At 38.2% G+C, this 15,282-nt stretch overlaps 1 protein-coding gene across 1 annotated transcript in view; it reads right to left on the minus strand.

Annotated features, from left to right (window-relative positions):
* LOC137020769 (synapse differentiation-inducing gene protein 1) overlaps positions 1 to 15,282 on the minus strand; it is a 43,530-nt gene that overhangs the window by 22,337 nt on the left and 5,911 nt on the right. The window contains exons 2-3 of the mRNA XM_067386767.1: positions 13,228 to 13,849; positions 2,416 to 2,553 (exon numbers count right to left, since the gene is read on the minus strand). Coding sequence (XP_067242868.1) covers positions 2,416 to 2,553; positions 13,228 to 13,767 — 678 coding nt within the window. The 5' untranslated portion in view covers positions 13,768 to 13,849. The remainder of the gene's footprint in view (positions 1 to 2,415; positions 2,554 to 13,227; positions 13,850 to 15,282) is intronic.

Here is a 15,282-nt window from a genome sequence, read left to right on the forward strand (position 1 = left end):
TTTAATAAGAAGGGGGAATACGTGAAAATACTGCAATTACCACTTTTCTGTACTTTCCCTTCAGAGGCGAATGACCTCTCCCTTTCTCAGCACACTTTCTGTAAGCAATCTCTCTCTCAAGAGCATTGCAGTAAGCTATAAATACATTTGACACTGCAGCATACTATAATCACCTTTAGGAAACAATGTGGCAAACCCCGGGAATTCTCCATGTTCTGTCCTGCTTACATAAATGGATATTTGTTTTAAAATGTTCAAAGTGTAACGTAATGCCTGGCTTTACCCTGCAGCGTGCGCTGTGAGTTTTGGAAATGTAGCCTACTGTTTAGCTGCTAAACAGGCTGCCCTAAGTCTTTGTTTCCAAAGCACAGGAGCACCCAGCATAATAGGGTACAAGTATGGTGAAAGTGAACGATAGTAATAACAATTGGAGCAATATTAATAATTATCACCTGTGTTGTTGTTTATTATTAATATCACCATACAAATACATTTCAATACAAAAATTAAGTACAATGGATGCAACTCTGTTTTGAGTGTGAACTGCATTCTCCCAGGAAAAAAAGTGCACAAAAAGCAATCTTACTTGGCTAACAACTTCTCCAAAAAAGTTGCAACATAAAATAATTGAATAACCATTGTAAAACACCAAAAAGGATAACTATAACAAAATGACTATATTTGTGTCCATACCAGTTTATTCCAAGCATGCACTGAAGTTTTGTCATTTGTCTCTTTAAACGCTCAAGCTTTTTGGATTCTGATTGGCTGTCAAAGTTTTTAACATTCATCAACTGCAAAAAAAAAAATGACGTTATCATTATAGTTGTGGTGTGGACTCTGCTATTCTTATATATTTAGAATGATGTTTAGAACTTTATCTTTATCATCTTTGGTGTGAACGAGCCATAACTCATGGCCTCTTGTGGCTTACTGCTTTACTATACAAACTGAACATTCAGACTCTAAATTATGGTGCAAAATAAGCATTATACTGTACACACACTTGTGACCACACACAAAGAGTATACAACCCAAGAGGTGACACTTTGATACTTTTTGGGTAACAGCCACTAGATGGCGCTCCGGTAGCGCGGCCGCCATTATGGGGTGAAAATACTAACTGGACCATAGAATCCTTCACATCTCACGCACCCAGAACAGTTTTTTAAATTAAGTCATCAGTAAATTGTATGGCTCCCACAGTAAATGTTGTAATGTCTTATAAATGTTTTATTTTACCAGTTGTGGAATCCAACCATTCATCCATCTGAGGTAACGTAGTTAGCCTACTTTATTCAGTATTTCCATTTTATGCAACTTTACACATTTATTAATAGTATATTAATAATTAATACATTTAAGATCATCTTGTTTGCAGCGAACAATATATTTCAGACCTAGTGGAGTAATAGTAATATAGTATCTCCACTCTGAACTGAAATAGGCTATATTGTACATTTTAATGGATCACACTACAAACATAATGATCTTATAATAAATGATGCATTGCTGTGTGCGTTATCACATAATTCACACTTTTGGACACTTTTGCTTTAACGGACATTATACACACTGCAAAATCAAGCTGTTATATTCATATATTTATTGTCCAACATTCCCAATTTTTCTGATGCATGTCCTTAATTAAGTTTCATATGTTGGTAATAATTCAGTGTTTATAAGCCTTTTAAAGAATTTTAACCCAAACTGACTGGGCTTCTAGAGAGCAAAGGTTTTGTGAAAAAAAGTGGAAGATTTAAACACAAAGTCTGTAAAATAAACTGTTTAAAGGATTTGATGATCACTAGTGATAGTATTTTATTTTGTGTTGTCATCATTCAGGTTGGATTTCAGATGTAATGTACTTAAAAAAAACAAAAAACAGAGCAGCTGTTATTGCCATAGAAACTATTGGACCGACGAGTCGCTTTCACCCCAAAATGGCGGAAACGCAGGGCCGCTGCTGGGCACCAGTGTCGCAATTATTCTATTGAGTGTCACTTCTTGTTAGTGTATATTCTTCAAAATATACTCTTCAAAATACAGGTTCTTTATTGGCATCTAAGAACCTTTAACATTCAATTGCACAAAAGGTTCTTTATAGTGGAAAAGGTTTAGATTATTAAATCATTAAAATGATTACATGACAATAAACGTTTGACTTGAAAAAAAAATTATTAAAATGTTCTTCACACTAAGAGCTGTTTACAAAAAGGTTCTTTGTGTAGCCCAAAATGATGGCTCTTCTACGGCATTGCTACAAAAACATTGCTACAAACCCTCTTGGAGTGTATAGTAGGGCTAATTGACTATATTATTAATTTATTATTATTAATATTATTATTTTTAATAAATGTCACTAATTCTTGGCATTTATGTTGACATATTCGTTAGTTGTAGAAAGCTTCTCACCTCGTGAGACAGGTAGAAAGCTGCAATTCCCAGGGGCCAGAAACAGCAGAGCATGGAGAAAACACTGAGGCCCAGGTGGTCCCTCGGAGGCATCAGGAGGAAATTGTCTTCACTCTCTGAGTCACTCGAGTACTCACTCTGCAGAAAACACACAAAACACTAAATGAATCAGATGACGAAGAGGCTTTTCATCAACCTCTCTCTATTTCACATCTCTGTCCTTCTTTTCAGAGAAAAAGAAGACCAAAAAAGTAGAATAATAATGCTAACAAGGCTATAGGAATTCTAAGATAGTCCTTTTTAAAGGGGGCCAAGGAACATTATCAATATTGTAACAAATTTAGCATGTGGAGGACTTTTATAGCATAAGGTTAAAATCGACCATACAACTTGCTTAATGTACCTGGTCTTTTTGTAGTATGTAGTATTTGGTCTTGTTGGTTGTATGTAGTTTAGGGTTAAAATTAAACTGATTTGTATACAAATATTTAAATTGAACACAAGGTAGTTTATAGCATTATAAAATATATAAAAATAGTATTATAATAATAACTTATTAATTATAAAATTATATTTCTTACCCAATTCATTTTTTGAACTATAAACATGTACATAGTCGCTGTCATAAAAACGTGATTTCATGAGGGGAAATTTCATTCATAATGGGATTTAAGTATTGAAGAACAGGTTAGGTAAAAATATAATGAATATGTAATATAGTGCATATATTTAGCATATGCTCGTCTCTAGAATTCATTTTTCTAGCTAACTATTGGGCTATGGTAATTTAATTTCTGAAGTAAATGTTGCATGGCACGTTTACAAGCTGTTTTATTTACGTTTTTTTTCCACAATGAAATGCATCATGTCTCATGAAATTGCTCAATCAGTGTTTCAGCTGAGTTGTAATGTATCTTTCAACCTTCTGATGTTCATTCACATTTATTTCATGATATAATTAGTATTAAACAGGAAAAGATGATCAGTTTACATGCGCTTCCGCTTTGCTTGGACTGAGGCACTACAGAGATCTGTCTCACAACATTAAAGAGCAACAAAACAGCATTTATTGTTTGAATTGTGTAATAAAATGACAAAGCACAAAGCTTTTTGTTATTTATTGGATGGTAGGCATGCTACAAATAATGTTTAGTGAAGATTTCATTTAAGAATCGATATTAAGATATCAAGAAATCTATATTTTCAACCCAACCCTAAAAAGAATGTTCTTAAAAAACATTGTAAGCTCTTAAAAGTAGAATAACCTCCAACTTGTATTAAATCCCTACAGGTAAGATGTTTATTAAATTTATTGGACTGTTTCAAATATTATGTGCTACAAATTAAGTCTACATTTAACATGCTACATATAATACAAATTAATACTAGGGATGTGCACAAGCTCTCTGAAGTCACACCAATGATCAATAATATAAACCAGTGGTGCCCAACCCTGTTCCTGGAGATCTACCAACCTGCAGAGTTCAGTAAGGTATGAAAGCCCCCCTGCATACACAGGATGTGATAACTCTAGTAGCACACACACACACACACACACACACACATACATTGGGTTTCCATGTTTTATGGGTCTTTCCATAGACAGAATGATTTTTATACCTTCCAAACTGTATATTATATCCCCTTCCCCTACCCCTAAACCTACCCATCATAGAAAATTTTCTGCATTTTTAGATTTTCAAAAAACATCACTTAGTATGATTTATATGCTGTTTTTCTCATGGGGACCAAAAAATGTCCCCACAAGGACAAGGAGTTCCTACATTGCCATTTTTGTGGAGAAATTTTGTTCCCATAACATCTTGGTTGCTGTTGTAACCTCCTTTCCCTGATGGAGTGAAAGCGACATGGTTTTAAATGCTGGGTTCACTAGGAGTCACTAAGTGGGACACTAGGGATCACACTTGGGAGCCCCAAACACCTCTGATACTTCAGAAAAGGAATTTGAATGCACCACTCCCCCAGACATATGGGTATAAAAGGAGCTAGTGTGCATCCACTCATTCAGGTTTGTGCTGAGGAGATTTGTGTGATGGCCATCTAGCGGGTAGTTCAGCATTGTGGCAGGAGGGACACCACATCTTGTTCTCTCAATGAGGGAATGGAGGTTACAACAGTAACCAAGACATTCCCCATCTGTCAGTTACTTCGGCATGGTGTTGAATGCTGACACTAGGTGTCCCTCTAGAAAACAGCACAACTGCTGAACTGAGTTACGAGGTTCTGGCGATGCATATGTCGGCAAGTGCACTCATGACATTGTAACCTACCAAACGTCCCATGTAAGCCGTGTAGTCCTTCGTACCACTCAGGGGACTAAAAGGACAGTACTTCTAATGGGAATACCCTTAAGCTGGACTTCCTTGACCTTTTCTGTTCTTCTTTTTCTTTCTTTTTTTTAAGGAAAATTCTACAGCTGATGGAGACCAGAGCGTTGATAAAAAGCTCGTCCTCCCAGATGGGAAAAAGAACACGACGGAGACCACATCTTACCTGAAGTGGAAAAATCTCTGCCTACCTGAAAAGGGGGGGAACTACTACAAACGCAGCGACTGGAGGCATAGATGGGGCTCTGCCTAGGGGAAGACATGGGTTTACTGTCAGGGAAACCATATCGTGGACAATGTATCATATGGGTTTACAATCTGGGAATCACTACATATGGGCACCTATGCAATTGATATTCCAACATAGTTGAAGTCATTTCCAGGAGCCCATGGCTGCGTGCCCAACAGGCAGCCTGACTGGCACACATCTTTTGTGACAACAACATGCCTGGACACTTGTTCTAGGTGAACACCTGCCCATAGAAGTGCAAGGTCTGTCCAAGGGCTGAACATACAGTGGCAGATCGGCATGATAGCCACACAATGCTTACCATGGTGCCATGCCCATCTCGCAATTCAAGTCTGATTCCAGTATTGAAGTAGTCTCATATGTATCAATCTGGGTGGCGTTTTCACCGGCGAGGACACCACATGCCCAAGGAGCATCTGAAATTGTTTCAGTGGGACCATTGTTTTTCCTCTAATTTAGGTAATTCAACACCAGCTGGGCATGCTTGTTTGTGAGATGTGCCTCTATAGTGACTGAGTTTAACTCCATCCTGAGAAAACAGATGCTCGGCACTGGAGAGAGCTTGCTCTTTCTCAGTTGACCTGAAGCCCCAATCAGCTGAGGTGCATGAGCGCCAGGTCCTTGTGTGCGCATAGATCTCAAGTAAGCTAGAATCAGCTAGTCATCATGATAATTGAGGATGCCCACCTCCCTTAGTGGGTCAAGGGCAGCCGCTGCGACTTTCGTGAAGACGCGAGGAGACGGGCAGCCCAAAGGGGAGGACCTTGTACTGATATGCCTGACCCTTGAAGGCAAACCAAAGGAACAGTCTGTGTCGAGACATTAAAAATGTATGCGTCCTTCAGGTATATTCCTGCAAACTAATCCTGTTGGTGAATGCATGCCAGAATATGCTTCTGCATCAACATCTTTAACGAGAGCCTGTGCAGGGCCAGATTCAGAACTCGCAGATCTAGGATTGGTCGTAGCCCACCAACTTTCTTTGGCACAATTAAGTAAGGGCTGTAGAAACTCTGCTTCATCTCGGCTGGAGGGACAGGCTCTTTTGCGCTCTTCGCTAATAGGACCGTAATTTCTGCATGCAGAACAGGGGTGTCTTTGCCTGCCCCAGAGGGTAAAGAGGAAGCCATTGAACCTAGGCGGGAACCTGGCTAGCTGAAATGCATAGCCGAGTCTGTCTTGATAAGCCAGGACGATGGGAACAACTGTGTTTGACATACCTGCGGTGGGGCGGCGGAGCGTTGGCCACTATCAGGAAGTTGTGTATCCTAATCCCGTGGTTGTGGGTGTACTGGAACACCTACCTCGTGCCGTGAACCCAAATTAAAATCCAGTTAGTGGCGGATGAAGAAGCTTTGAGTCCTCGGAATTCGCCATGCTGACCTGTGAGCGGTTGTTTGTCCTGTGGCCAGACATAATGAAGCGAGGGGCTCATGTCTATTATTTCTGGGCTGCAGGCTGCACAAGCTTACTTATACAGTCTTCTGTTTTGGAAGGCACTGGCCTGCCCTCTGATGCTACTATCAATAGCTCATCCTCATCCGGAGCCACGAGAATGAGAAATCAGGTGCATCATGACACAACTTCAAACTTGTCGGGAAGCTCCACCAGGTCTTCTGCTCTGCCATGGAGCTCTGTTACTTATTCCCTGGCTTTGTCTTTCATGTCTTTTGTTTATTGGACTTTTAGTTTGCAATTTACCCTGTTTCTGTTCCTGTTTCCTGTCCTGTGTGCCATTTTTGTAGTTTTTATACTTGATTAGGTCTGTGATCAATCATTCCCAGGTGTGTTTTGTTTGCCTATTACCCCTTTAGTATTTATACTCCAGTGTTTCTTGTGTTCCTTGTCGAGTCTCGTCCTTACATGGGTGTTTTGTTGGTGTGCTCAATCTGTTTTCTCTGGTTTTCTAGTTCCCATGTATGTTTTGTTTTGTTATTTATAGTCTGTTCAATAAAATAACTGCATTTGGATCCAGTTTCCCCTAGCATTACACCAACAAAACAAGCACAGCAAACCTGGAGCTTTTTTATCACAATTTTTATTAAATACTGATTACAGTACTAATTATGCAAATACATCTAATGTAGAACAAACAGCCAAGTTGCAGTCCAGCCTCATCGACAAACTTCAGTACACATCTTGCAAGATCTCATTTGCTCAAATTGGCTTTAGCTGTGAAGTGGCAAGTTACTCTGATAACCTGGCACATCTTCTTCCAAACAGCATGTCATATGAAGCAAGGACGTAATGGTGCAACTGATTGAGAAGTGTGTCTGCATAATAGGAATGTCAAGTGTTCCATTAATTTGATTCCAAATTGGATTTCAAAAAGGCCAGAGCCTATTCTAAAGGCTGCGATTATGAAAGGAGGCGTGATAGAGTTCTCTCTGCAGGTAAGAAAGCAGCAGATATAAATTCCTTTTTTTAAAAAACAGCTATGCACTTGTGATAGAAATAAGGGAAAGTGTTACATGAGTCATCAGAGTGGCTGTGCATGCTGTCCTGTGCTGTATGATTTGATGTTTTTATTCAGGACAATGCAATCAGATTTTCATTCCCCACGTTTCACTGATTAATCTCTCCATAAATTACATTTTTGATTAGCCGATTATGGAATACCCAAAAGAGAGAGAGTGTCTGTTGAGGTTTATGCAGTTTACTCAGCTATAATTGAGCTATCACAATATGCTGCAAGCAAAAGTCACATGCTGTGACTTTTTTCTCTAAATTCATATTCCATGAGAATTTATAAAAAAGAATCTGGTGTAAGTAAAATTTTCCATTAAAACGTAAAAGATATAGGCCACACTACAGACACAGCAACTTTAAAGTTCACATGTACCCTGTACGCTGTTATTTTTTCATGGAAGACAAAGGGTAAATTTTTAATCTTCAAACAGCTCTTTTTTAAAAATCTGGCAGACACAGATCATTATTTACATGTTATGATAAATGGCCTTTATTAAAGGGGTCCGACATTGCAAAAATGCTTTTCTTACTTAGTATTTTTGTCCTTTTTCCAGTCCAAATATCTATAAATTCTTAAATCCGAATGCTTTTACTAAATAAGTAAAATGACATTGGATATTTTTTCTTGTTTTCTGGGGGGGGGGAAATCTAAAATTAAAATAAATCTAAATCAAATTTTTTTTGCATTAAAACAAGCAAAATTATCTGCCAATGGGGATAAGAAAAATGATATTGTTTCTGTTTGAAATCTTGTTTCTTGTTTCTATCCGAAACTGAAACAAGATTATTTTTCTTACCTCATTGGGAGATAATTTTGCTTGTTTTATGCAAAACTCACTTCATTTTGATTTTTTTCCCAGCAAACAAGAAAAAATATCTCTTATCTCATTTTACTTATAGTAAAAGCATCTGGATTTAAAAATTATTAGATATTTAGACTGGAAACAAGACAAAGCTACTAAATAAGAAAAGCATTTTTTGCAGTGTATGCCCTACAAAGTCTTGATTTAGTTTTTGGGGTCTACTAGAATAGATTTTCATGCTAGAATGTTGAAAAAACACATTACTTTTACATATTTTACATTATTTCAGCACCTCTCTTCTCAGTCTGTCAGTAACACTCTATTTAGTTCCTGTTTCTATGAAGCCCCTCCTTCCGAAAAACGCAATGTGCTCTAATTGGTCGTGATTGGTCAACCGCTTCGAGCACGTTTTGAAAATGTCATGTCCCTTACCATAACCGCAAGTTCTGTCAGGACCGCTATCATCAAATATGATTGATAATGCATAGAGTTTGTATTGGCAGTATGGGATATATCGCCCTCCGAAGGGCACTTCGGAGTGAAAACAATCATGGCCGCCATATTGAAGGGTCGTACCAAACCGAAGTGCTCAGAACTGGCCACTTCAAAAGGCCTTTCGGAATGAAGGATTTCAAAGGGTACAACCGATGGACACTTCGGGCCCCCATGATCCTTTGCACAGGGAAGTTTGGCGTCACAGAATGGGTACAGGAGGCTCAGAGTTTGATTTTACCTATAAATGTATGTAGAGTATTTTCCTATACTACTATTTATATTTGGTACATTATTATGGTCAAAATGACATTGTACTTCAACAAAAATACTTTACAGCTCAGTCCATTCAAATGTTTAAAATACATAGACACAATATACAATATGGTACGATAAACCAAAAATAAATAAATAAATAAACTAACGTTAAACAAAGGACACAGCTTTCACAATCTACTCCTCCTTGATTGTCTCGTTAAGATGACGCAGAAGTGCGTTCCAAAAAAAAATTGTTTTTTTGACCCCTGCACCGAAGCTCTCACTCCCAAGGGTAAACCCTTTGAAGGGATTAGGGCATAAGGATGAGCCCTGCCAAATGAAACGCAGTGTTAGACATGGCGACAACACACTACTAACTCAACCAGGCTCCGCCCCCCTTTTTTCCATATGCCTTAGCAGGAATTATTTAAAAGGAAATACTGTAACGTGTTCGTTCCTGGAGGAAAACCTGGAAAATGAATGATTACTGATACTGAGAATAACTCCCTTTGGAGTGACTTTGTGCTTTGTACATTTTCATGCAAGCAGCAACACTGCACACACAAAAACACATAATTTTCATTTTTAATCCATTCACTGCATGATCAGATAAGGCTTTTTTGGAGGTCACGTAATTGACAACAAAGTGTACTTGATGAGAGACAGTCCACAACACATCTGCATGTTTGGCTGTGCTCTGCAGTGCCCACTTGCGCAGGGCTCTGTGAAGCTGCGCATCGGCCTCAGAACAGGTGGCACAAACAGGCGGGCAGCAGCAGGAAACTGGCTGTCCAGACCAGCTCTCTTTACGCTCTCTACACCCTTCTGATCAGCTACTCTCTCTACCAGTCATCTGGCAAGAGCTCCAGACACATGCTCTTGCAAAGATCAGCAGCACCATATGACAGGATGGTGTTAAATTAGGGGCAAAGACAGAGCTTACACCTACAAAAGTATGGTTCACATGGGTAAGGATGACAAACAAAACATTTGTGTGATGCATAAATTATTTGAAAAGACTAAAAATCCAGTTTATCAAACAGTTGGCTTTGTTCCAAAACCTACTGAGCTGCCTCCGTAGGCAGTATTGAAAACCCTGGTTTATGTGTAAGGATGCGCATGCAAAAAAGTGACGTATATGATTATGTAATCACAGAACTTCTGGTAATGCCTCAAGGCTTTGTATGGTCGTGCAAACTTCAAGGTTGGTGCTTCAATTCCTCTTGCCTATCATTAAAAAACCTACTCATTATCTCCCTTGCAAGCATTGGTATTTATCAGTTTGCAATAGGGGTGGGAATTGCCAGAGGCCCCACAATATGATATTATCATAATACTTAAGCCAAAATATGATATTATTGTGATTTTAAATATTTTGTGACATGCTGAGTGAGTGTTGCGATAACATAAAACATTAAAAAAAAAATTCAACTGCAAATATACGCAAAGGAAGACTTTGTCCACATATATTTTATCTAATAAGATAAAGTCTGTCATCCATCTCCTTCATCTCTTCCTTGTTCAATATTTTCCTTCCTTGTATTTTAGACATATTTTTTATAGAAATTACAGTCATCAAATTTATTTATTTTTTTCACACTCAATTCAATGCATTTGCTTTTAGAGTAAATATTGTATTAAACAGTTTTATAAAGAACAGGCATACACTGTCGTAATTATGTAATTGATATAATGATTCTAATTGCGAGTAAAAGTTTAGTTGCATGATCGCAGCATGCAGCTGACGTGCATTTGCATGTTGAATTAACATGTTTAATTAACATGTAAACAGGGACTGAGTGGTTAAGAAATATGTGAGAAAGTGCTTCCCGTACACACAGCTCACTGTGCGCATGAGAGAGAGAGAATGTGCTGTTTGTAAAATTACAGTCTGAAAGAAATATTTCAAATTATTATTATTATTATTAGTTAAGGGAAGGTTACTTTTAAAAGTGATACGTTACAGTATTGCTTTACAGTTACTCCCTAAAAAAGTAACTAATTACTTTTCTCACCTGGGCTGGGCTTGCTTGTTTTTGTTTTTTTTAATAACAAAAAAAGTTATATTTTTGGCCAATTTAAAGTCCTGTACCACCAAAAGTGCAAATTCAAAAGGAAATGCAAATTCATGCCTGTACAGTAGAGGGCGCAGCTCAAATAAACCTCTCAGCTGTGCTGCCATACTGGATTACAGAAAAACAGGATGCACGAATTTTGCAGTAAAATATCCCAAAACCACTAGGCCAGTGTTATATATTTTGTTCACTTGAGTACTTACAATATCCCAAATGTTTCCAGCTATTTGTAAATCATGAGAAAATTGCAATTTTAACCAAGGCTCCGGGACGTGTGAGGAGTCGCCTGTCAATTGCGCCATACCCGCGTTACCCTCGGTTTCCGGTTTTATTTTGTAGAAACCATGGAAACACCAAAGAAGCTTTAATATTTACATGTTTTAATAGACAAGGGAACAACTGTTTTGATATATTTATAGACAGAAAACGAATTATTGTTATATAGCTCAACACGTTTAGTCTTATTGTTTAAATCTAATTTTCTTGATTTTTTGCGAGTACCATGCTTTACCATGCCTCAGAGAAAAACACTATTTTGTGAAGTAGATAATCAGATAAAGCTTTAATTTTAGTAAAAGTAATACAGCATTTTCGCCATCATTCAATACGTTTTAAAATGATTAGCATGCCATTTTTCAACACAAGCCATCAAGCATTTATTAATATGATATTCTAAAATCGATCTATCTTACTGCAGTGTGTAACAGTGTCTCACAGCAGCCGCCGAGTGAACGCACAGAGTAACGTTATAACATTTTCAACACACCCAAATATCTAATATGATAAACAGAGCTGTGTTTCCACATACTCATAACCGGAGAAGCGTAAGCGGCGCCGGCGACTGTGTCATAATAAAAGTTCCGCTGCTTGTGAGGCGTGAGTTGCGCAATCGCTCCAGTGGCCTCGTTCAGCTCCCACAACACTCGCTCCTGCTCTGCTTCATACTATAGTAATGTTAATAATCGCATCCATGAAAATGATTTCTTCCCGAGTCCTATCCAGATTATTTCTACCGGCTGTGAGGTGAAGACCACATTTCCCAAGATTCCACGCTCAAACTTAGCTTCATCAAGCTACGCCTTTGTTTTGAATAGGCCTCTAGCGGACAGAAAATATTACATATTGCACCTAAAAGTCATTTTTCCTTATTAGTATGGTTGAATTGGATCATCAAAGGTCAGTAACCAAGACTTGGTAAATAAAGTGAGATTAAATACATAAAGTAGATTTTTAATATTTAACATATTTAATTATTGCAGGCTTGTGTAATATTCGGCGTTTACATTTCACTGTTTTTATTCATTTTGAGGAAAACTTAATCTGTTTTTGTGCAAGTGAGATGAGTAAATGCATGCTCACATTTAGTCTAGAACTACAATAACCATCTTGTTTACACACAGTGCCTTACCCCCGATTTCTCTCAACATGGGGACAGAAGAGGCGTCAGTCAATAAATGGGAAAACAAAGTAACCTGAGTTACTTTTTTGAAAAAGTAAGTCAGATATTTTGTTGTTAATTTAAAAGTAATGCATTAATTACTTGAAAAAAGTAATCTGATTACATAACTCACATTACTTGTAATGCATTACCCCCACCACTGATTATAAGCGAGGATCTTAGGGTAAAATTATGCACAATACTCGCAATCATGAGCCGAAATTCACTCCCTGAAAATATGTTTGTGTATCAATACAATACCTCCACAAAAAAATATCACAATACTATGCTGAAACGACTTTTCTTAAATACTCCGTTTTTTTATATTTATAGTAAAATATTACAATAGTAATAGTTCTCATGTTCTTTGTTTTTATTTAGTGAGAAAAATAATCATAATAAAAAACTAGCATTAATTATAATAATAATTATTATTATACTTACTTCGATATATCACAAACATTTTGGCCAAATTGTGCAGACCTACAAACAAGCACACCAATCATAGAGCTTTTTTTTTTTTTTTTTTAAATCAGAAAAATCCAATTAGACATTTTCCCCCAAATTGTGCAGCCCTATTGCTGACTTTCATTTTAAGAAGAAAGGAAGTCATACAGGTTTGGAATGACATGAGGGTGAGTAACTGTATTTAAAAGTGTAATAGTATACAATCTCTCACCTCGAGTTCTTGAAATTCATCATCATCGTCATCTACATCATAGGAGAGTGTCTGGATCTTGGCGTCTTCCATAGAGAGATCCAGAATCCTGCTGTCAGTGAACAGAATTCCATCTTTTGTGACAGATGAGCCAGACGAGGCAGGGGTCATTTCCTCAATGAAGGTGGTCTCACAGCAGTCCCCTCCCTCTCCCCATGCTCTCAACACACTCTCGGGGTAGAGAATGAGGTTGGGCCTGTAGTAAGGGTCTATAGCCTGGGGAAGGGCGCTAGGGTTGAGCAACTGTGGGGGTCCTCTACTATCCGGTGTTCCATTTTTGTCCTTGGACACCACATGGCCCTGGTACTGTGGGGCAGAATAGACTGACACTAGTCCTTCCTTAGTCTCCACCATTAAGTTGTGTGTATTGATCAAACCATTACGTTTGCAGCATTCATGTCCCAAATCCGCACTCCCTGCTAATGGGGTCTTCCCTTGAGTAAGATGGTCTTTCTCATCTGCCACTCCTGTTTCTAGTCGTGTTCGGGCCCCTTTCTCCATGCTGGTCTGTTAGTGTGGAGGAAGGCTTGCCTCATGAATGGCTTTGTGGAGGCATGAGGTTCAAGAGTCACTCCCTTTTCGCCTGCAAGAATCCATATCACCAATGGTTATAAAACTGTGATGGAAGAATTTGATGTCATACACATCAACAAAAGTTTAATGGAATAATGAATACTGGTGAATGGATGCATCTCACAAAACCTGTCAAGAGCGTGTCTGCATCATATTTCACCCCAGAATCAAGAGAAAGAAAACTAATTATATTTGGCTCATAAAAAAAATTAAGACTATTTCTATCATGACAACTCTCTGAAGATTTTTAGCATGGTAATGATATGACAATGTTAATGTATTTGGTCTTGGCGGAATAGATCTGCTACGCTGCTGCTAATATTGCTGCTGCTATTGATTATTGCTGTTGTAGAATATTGCTGTTGCTGCAGAGCATGCACAGGGACTTGCTACTGCCAATACAAACACTGATACGCTGCTGTGAGCATGTAAGACATAGTACTGCTGCACAAATAGCATTTATAAAATTACCCTAGGCCTATACAGGTGGAGCTGGGGAAGGTGGAGGGTTTCAGAGGAATCTAAAGCAAACAGCAAACTGCTAGAGTAAATGATAACCAGCTATCTGAATGTTGAGCAGCAAGCTCACTGCATGCAGATGCGACAGGAACAAATCAACTTGTGTATTGTAGTAAAAGATTTAAATGTCATCCAGTTGCATAAATAAAATAAAAGTAAAAAATGGAAGTACACCAACAACAATCGAATGAGTATCCCCAATGACAATTACAGGCATTACAAATACAGTGCTCAGCGTAAATGAGTGCACCCCCTTTGAAAAGTAACATTTTAAACAATATCTCAATGAACACAAAAACAATTTCCAAAATGTTGACAAGACTAAGTTTAATCTGTTTAATTTATAACATGAAAGTAAGGTTAATAATATAACTTAGATTACACATTTTCCAGTTTTACTCAAATTAGGGTGATGCAAAAATGAGTACACCCCACAACAAAAACTACTACATCTAGTGCGTTGTATGGCCTCCATGATTTATAATGACAGCACCAAGTCTTCTAGGCATGGAATGAACAAGTTGGCGACATTTTGCAACAACTTTTTTTTTCCATTCTTCAAGAATGAGCTCTTTTAGAGACTGGATGCTGGATGGAGAGTGATGCTCAACTTGTCTCTTCAGAATTCCCCACAGGTGTTCGATTGGGTTCAGATCAGGAGCCACTGAATCACTTTCACCCTGTTCTTCTTCAGAAATCCAACAGTGGCCTTAGATGTGTGTTTAGGATCATTGTCATGTTGGAAAAGTGCACGACGACCAAGGGCATGGAGTGATGGTAGCATCTTCTCTTTCAGTATAGAGCAGTACATCTGTGAATTCATGATGCCGTCAATGAAACGACACCAGCAGCACTCATGCAGCCCCACATAAGGACACTGACACCACCATGTTTCACTGTAGGCACCATGCATTTTTCTTTGTA

The sequence above is a fragment of the Chanodichthys erythropterus genome, chromosome 5, assembly GCF_024489055.1.
Source record: "Chanodichthys erythropterus isolate Z2021 chromosome 5, ASM2448905v1, whole genome shotgun sequence".
NCBI lineage: Eukaryota > Metazoa > Chordata > Actinopteri > Cypriniformes > Xenocyprididae > Chanodichthys > Chanodichthys erythropterus.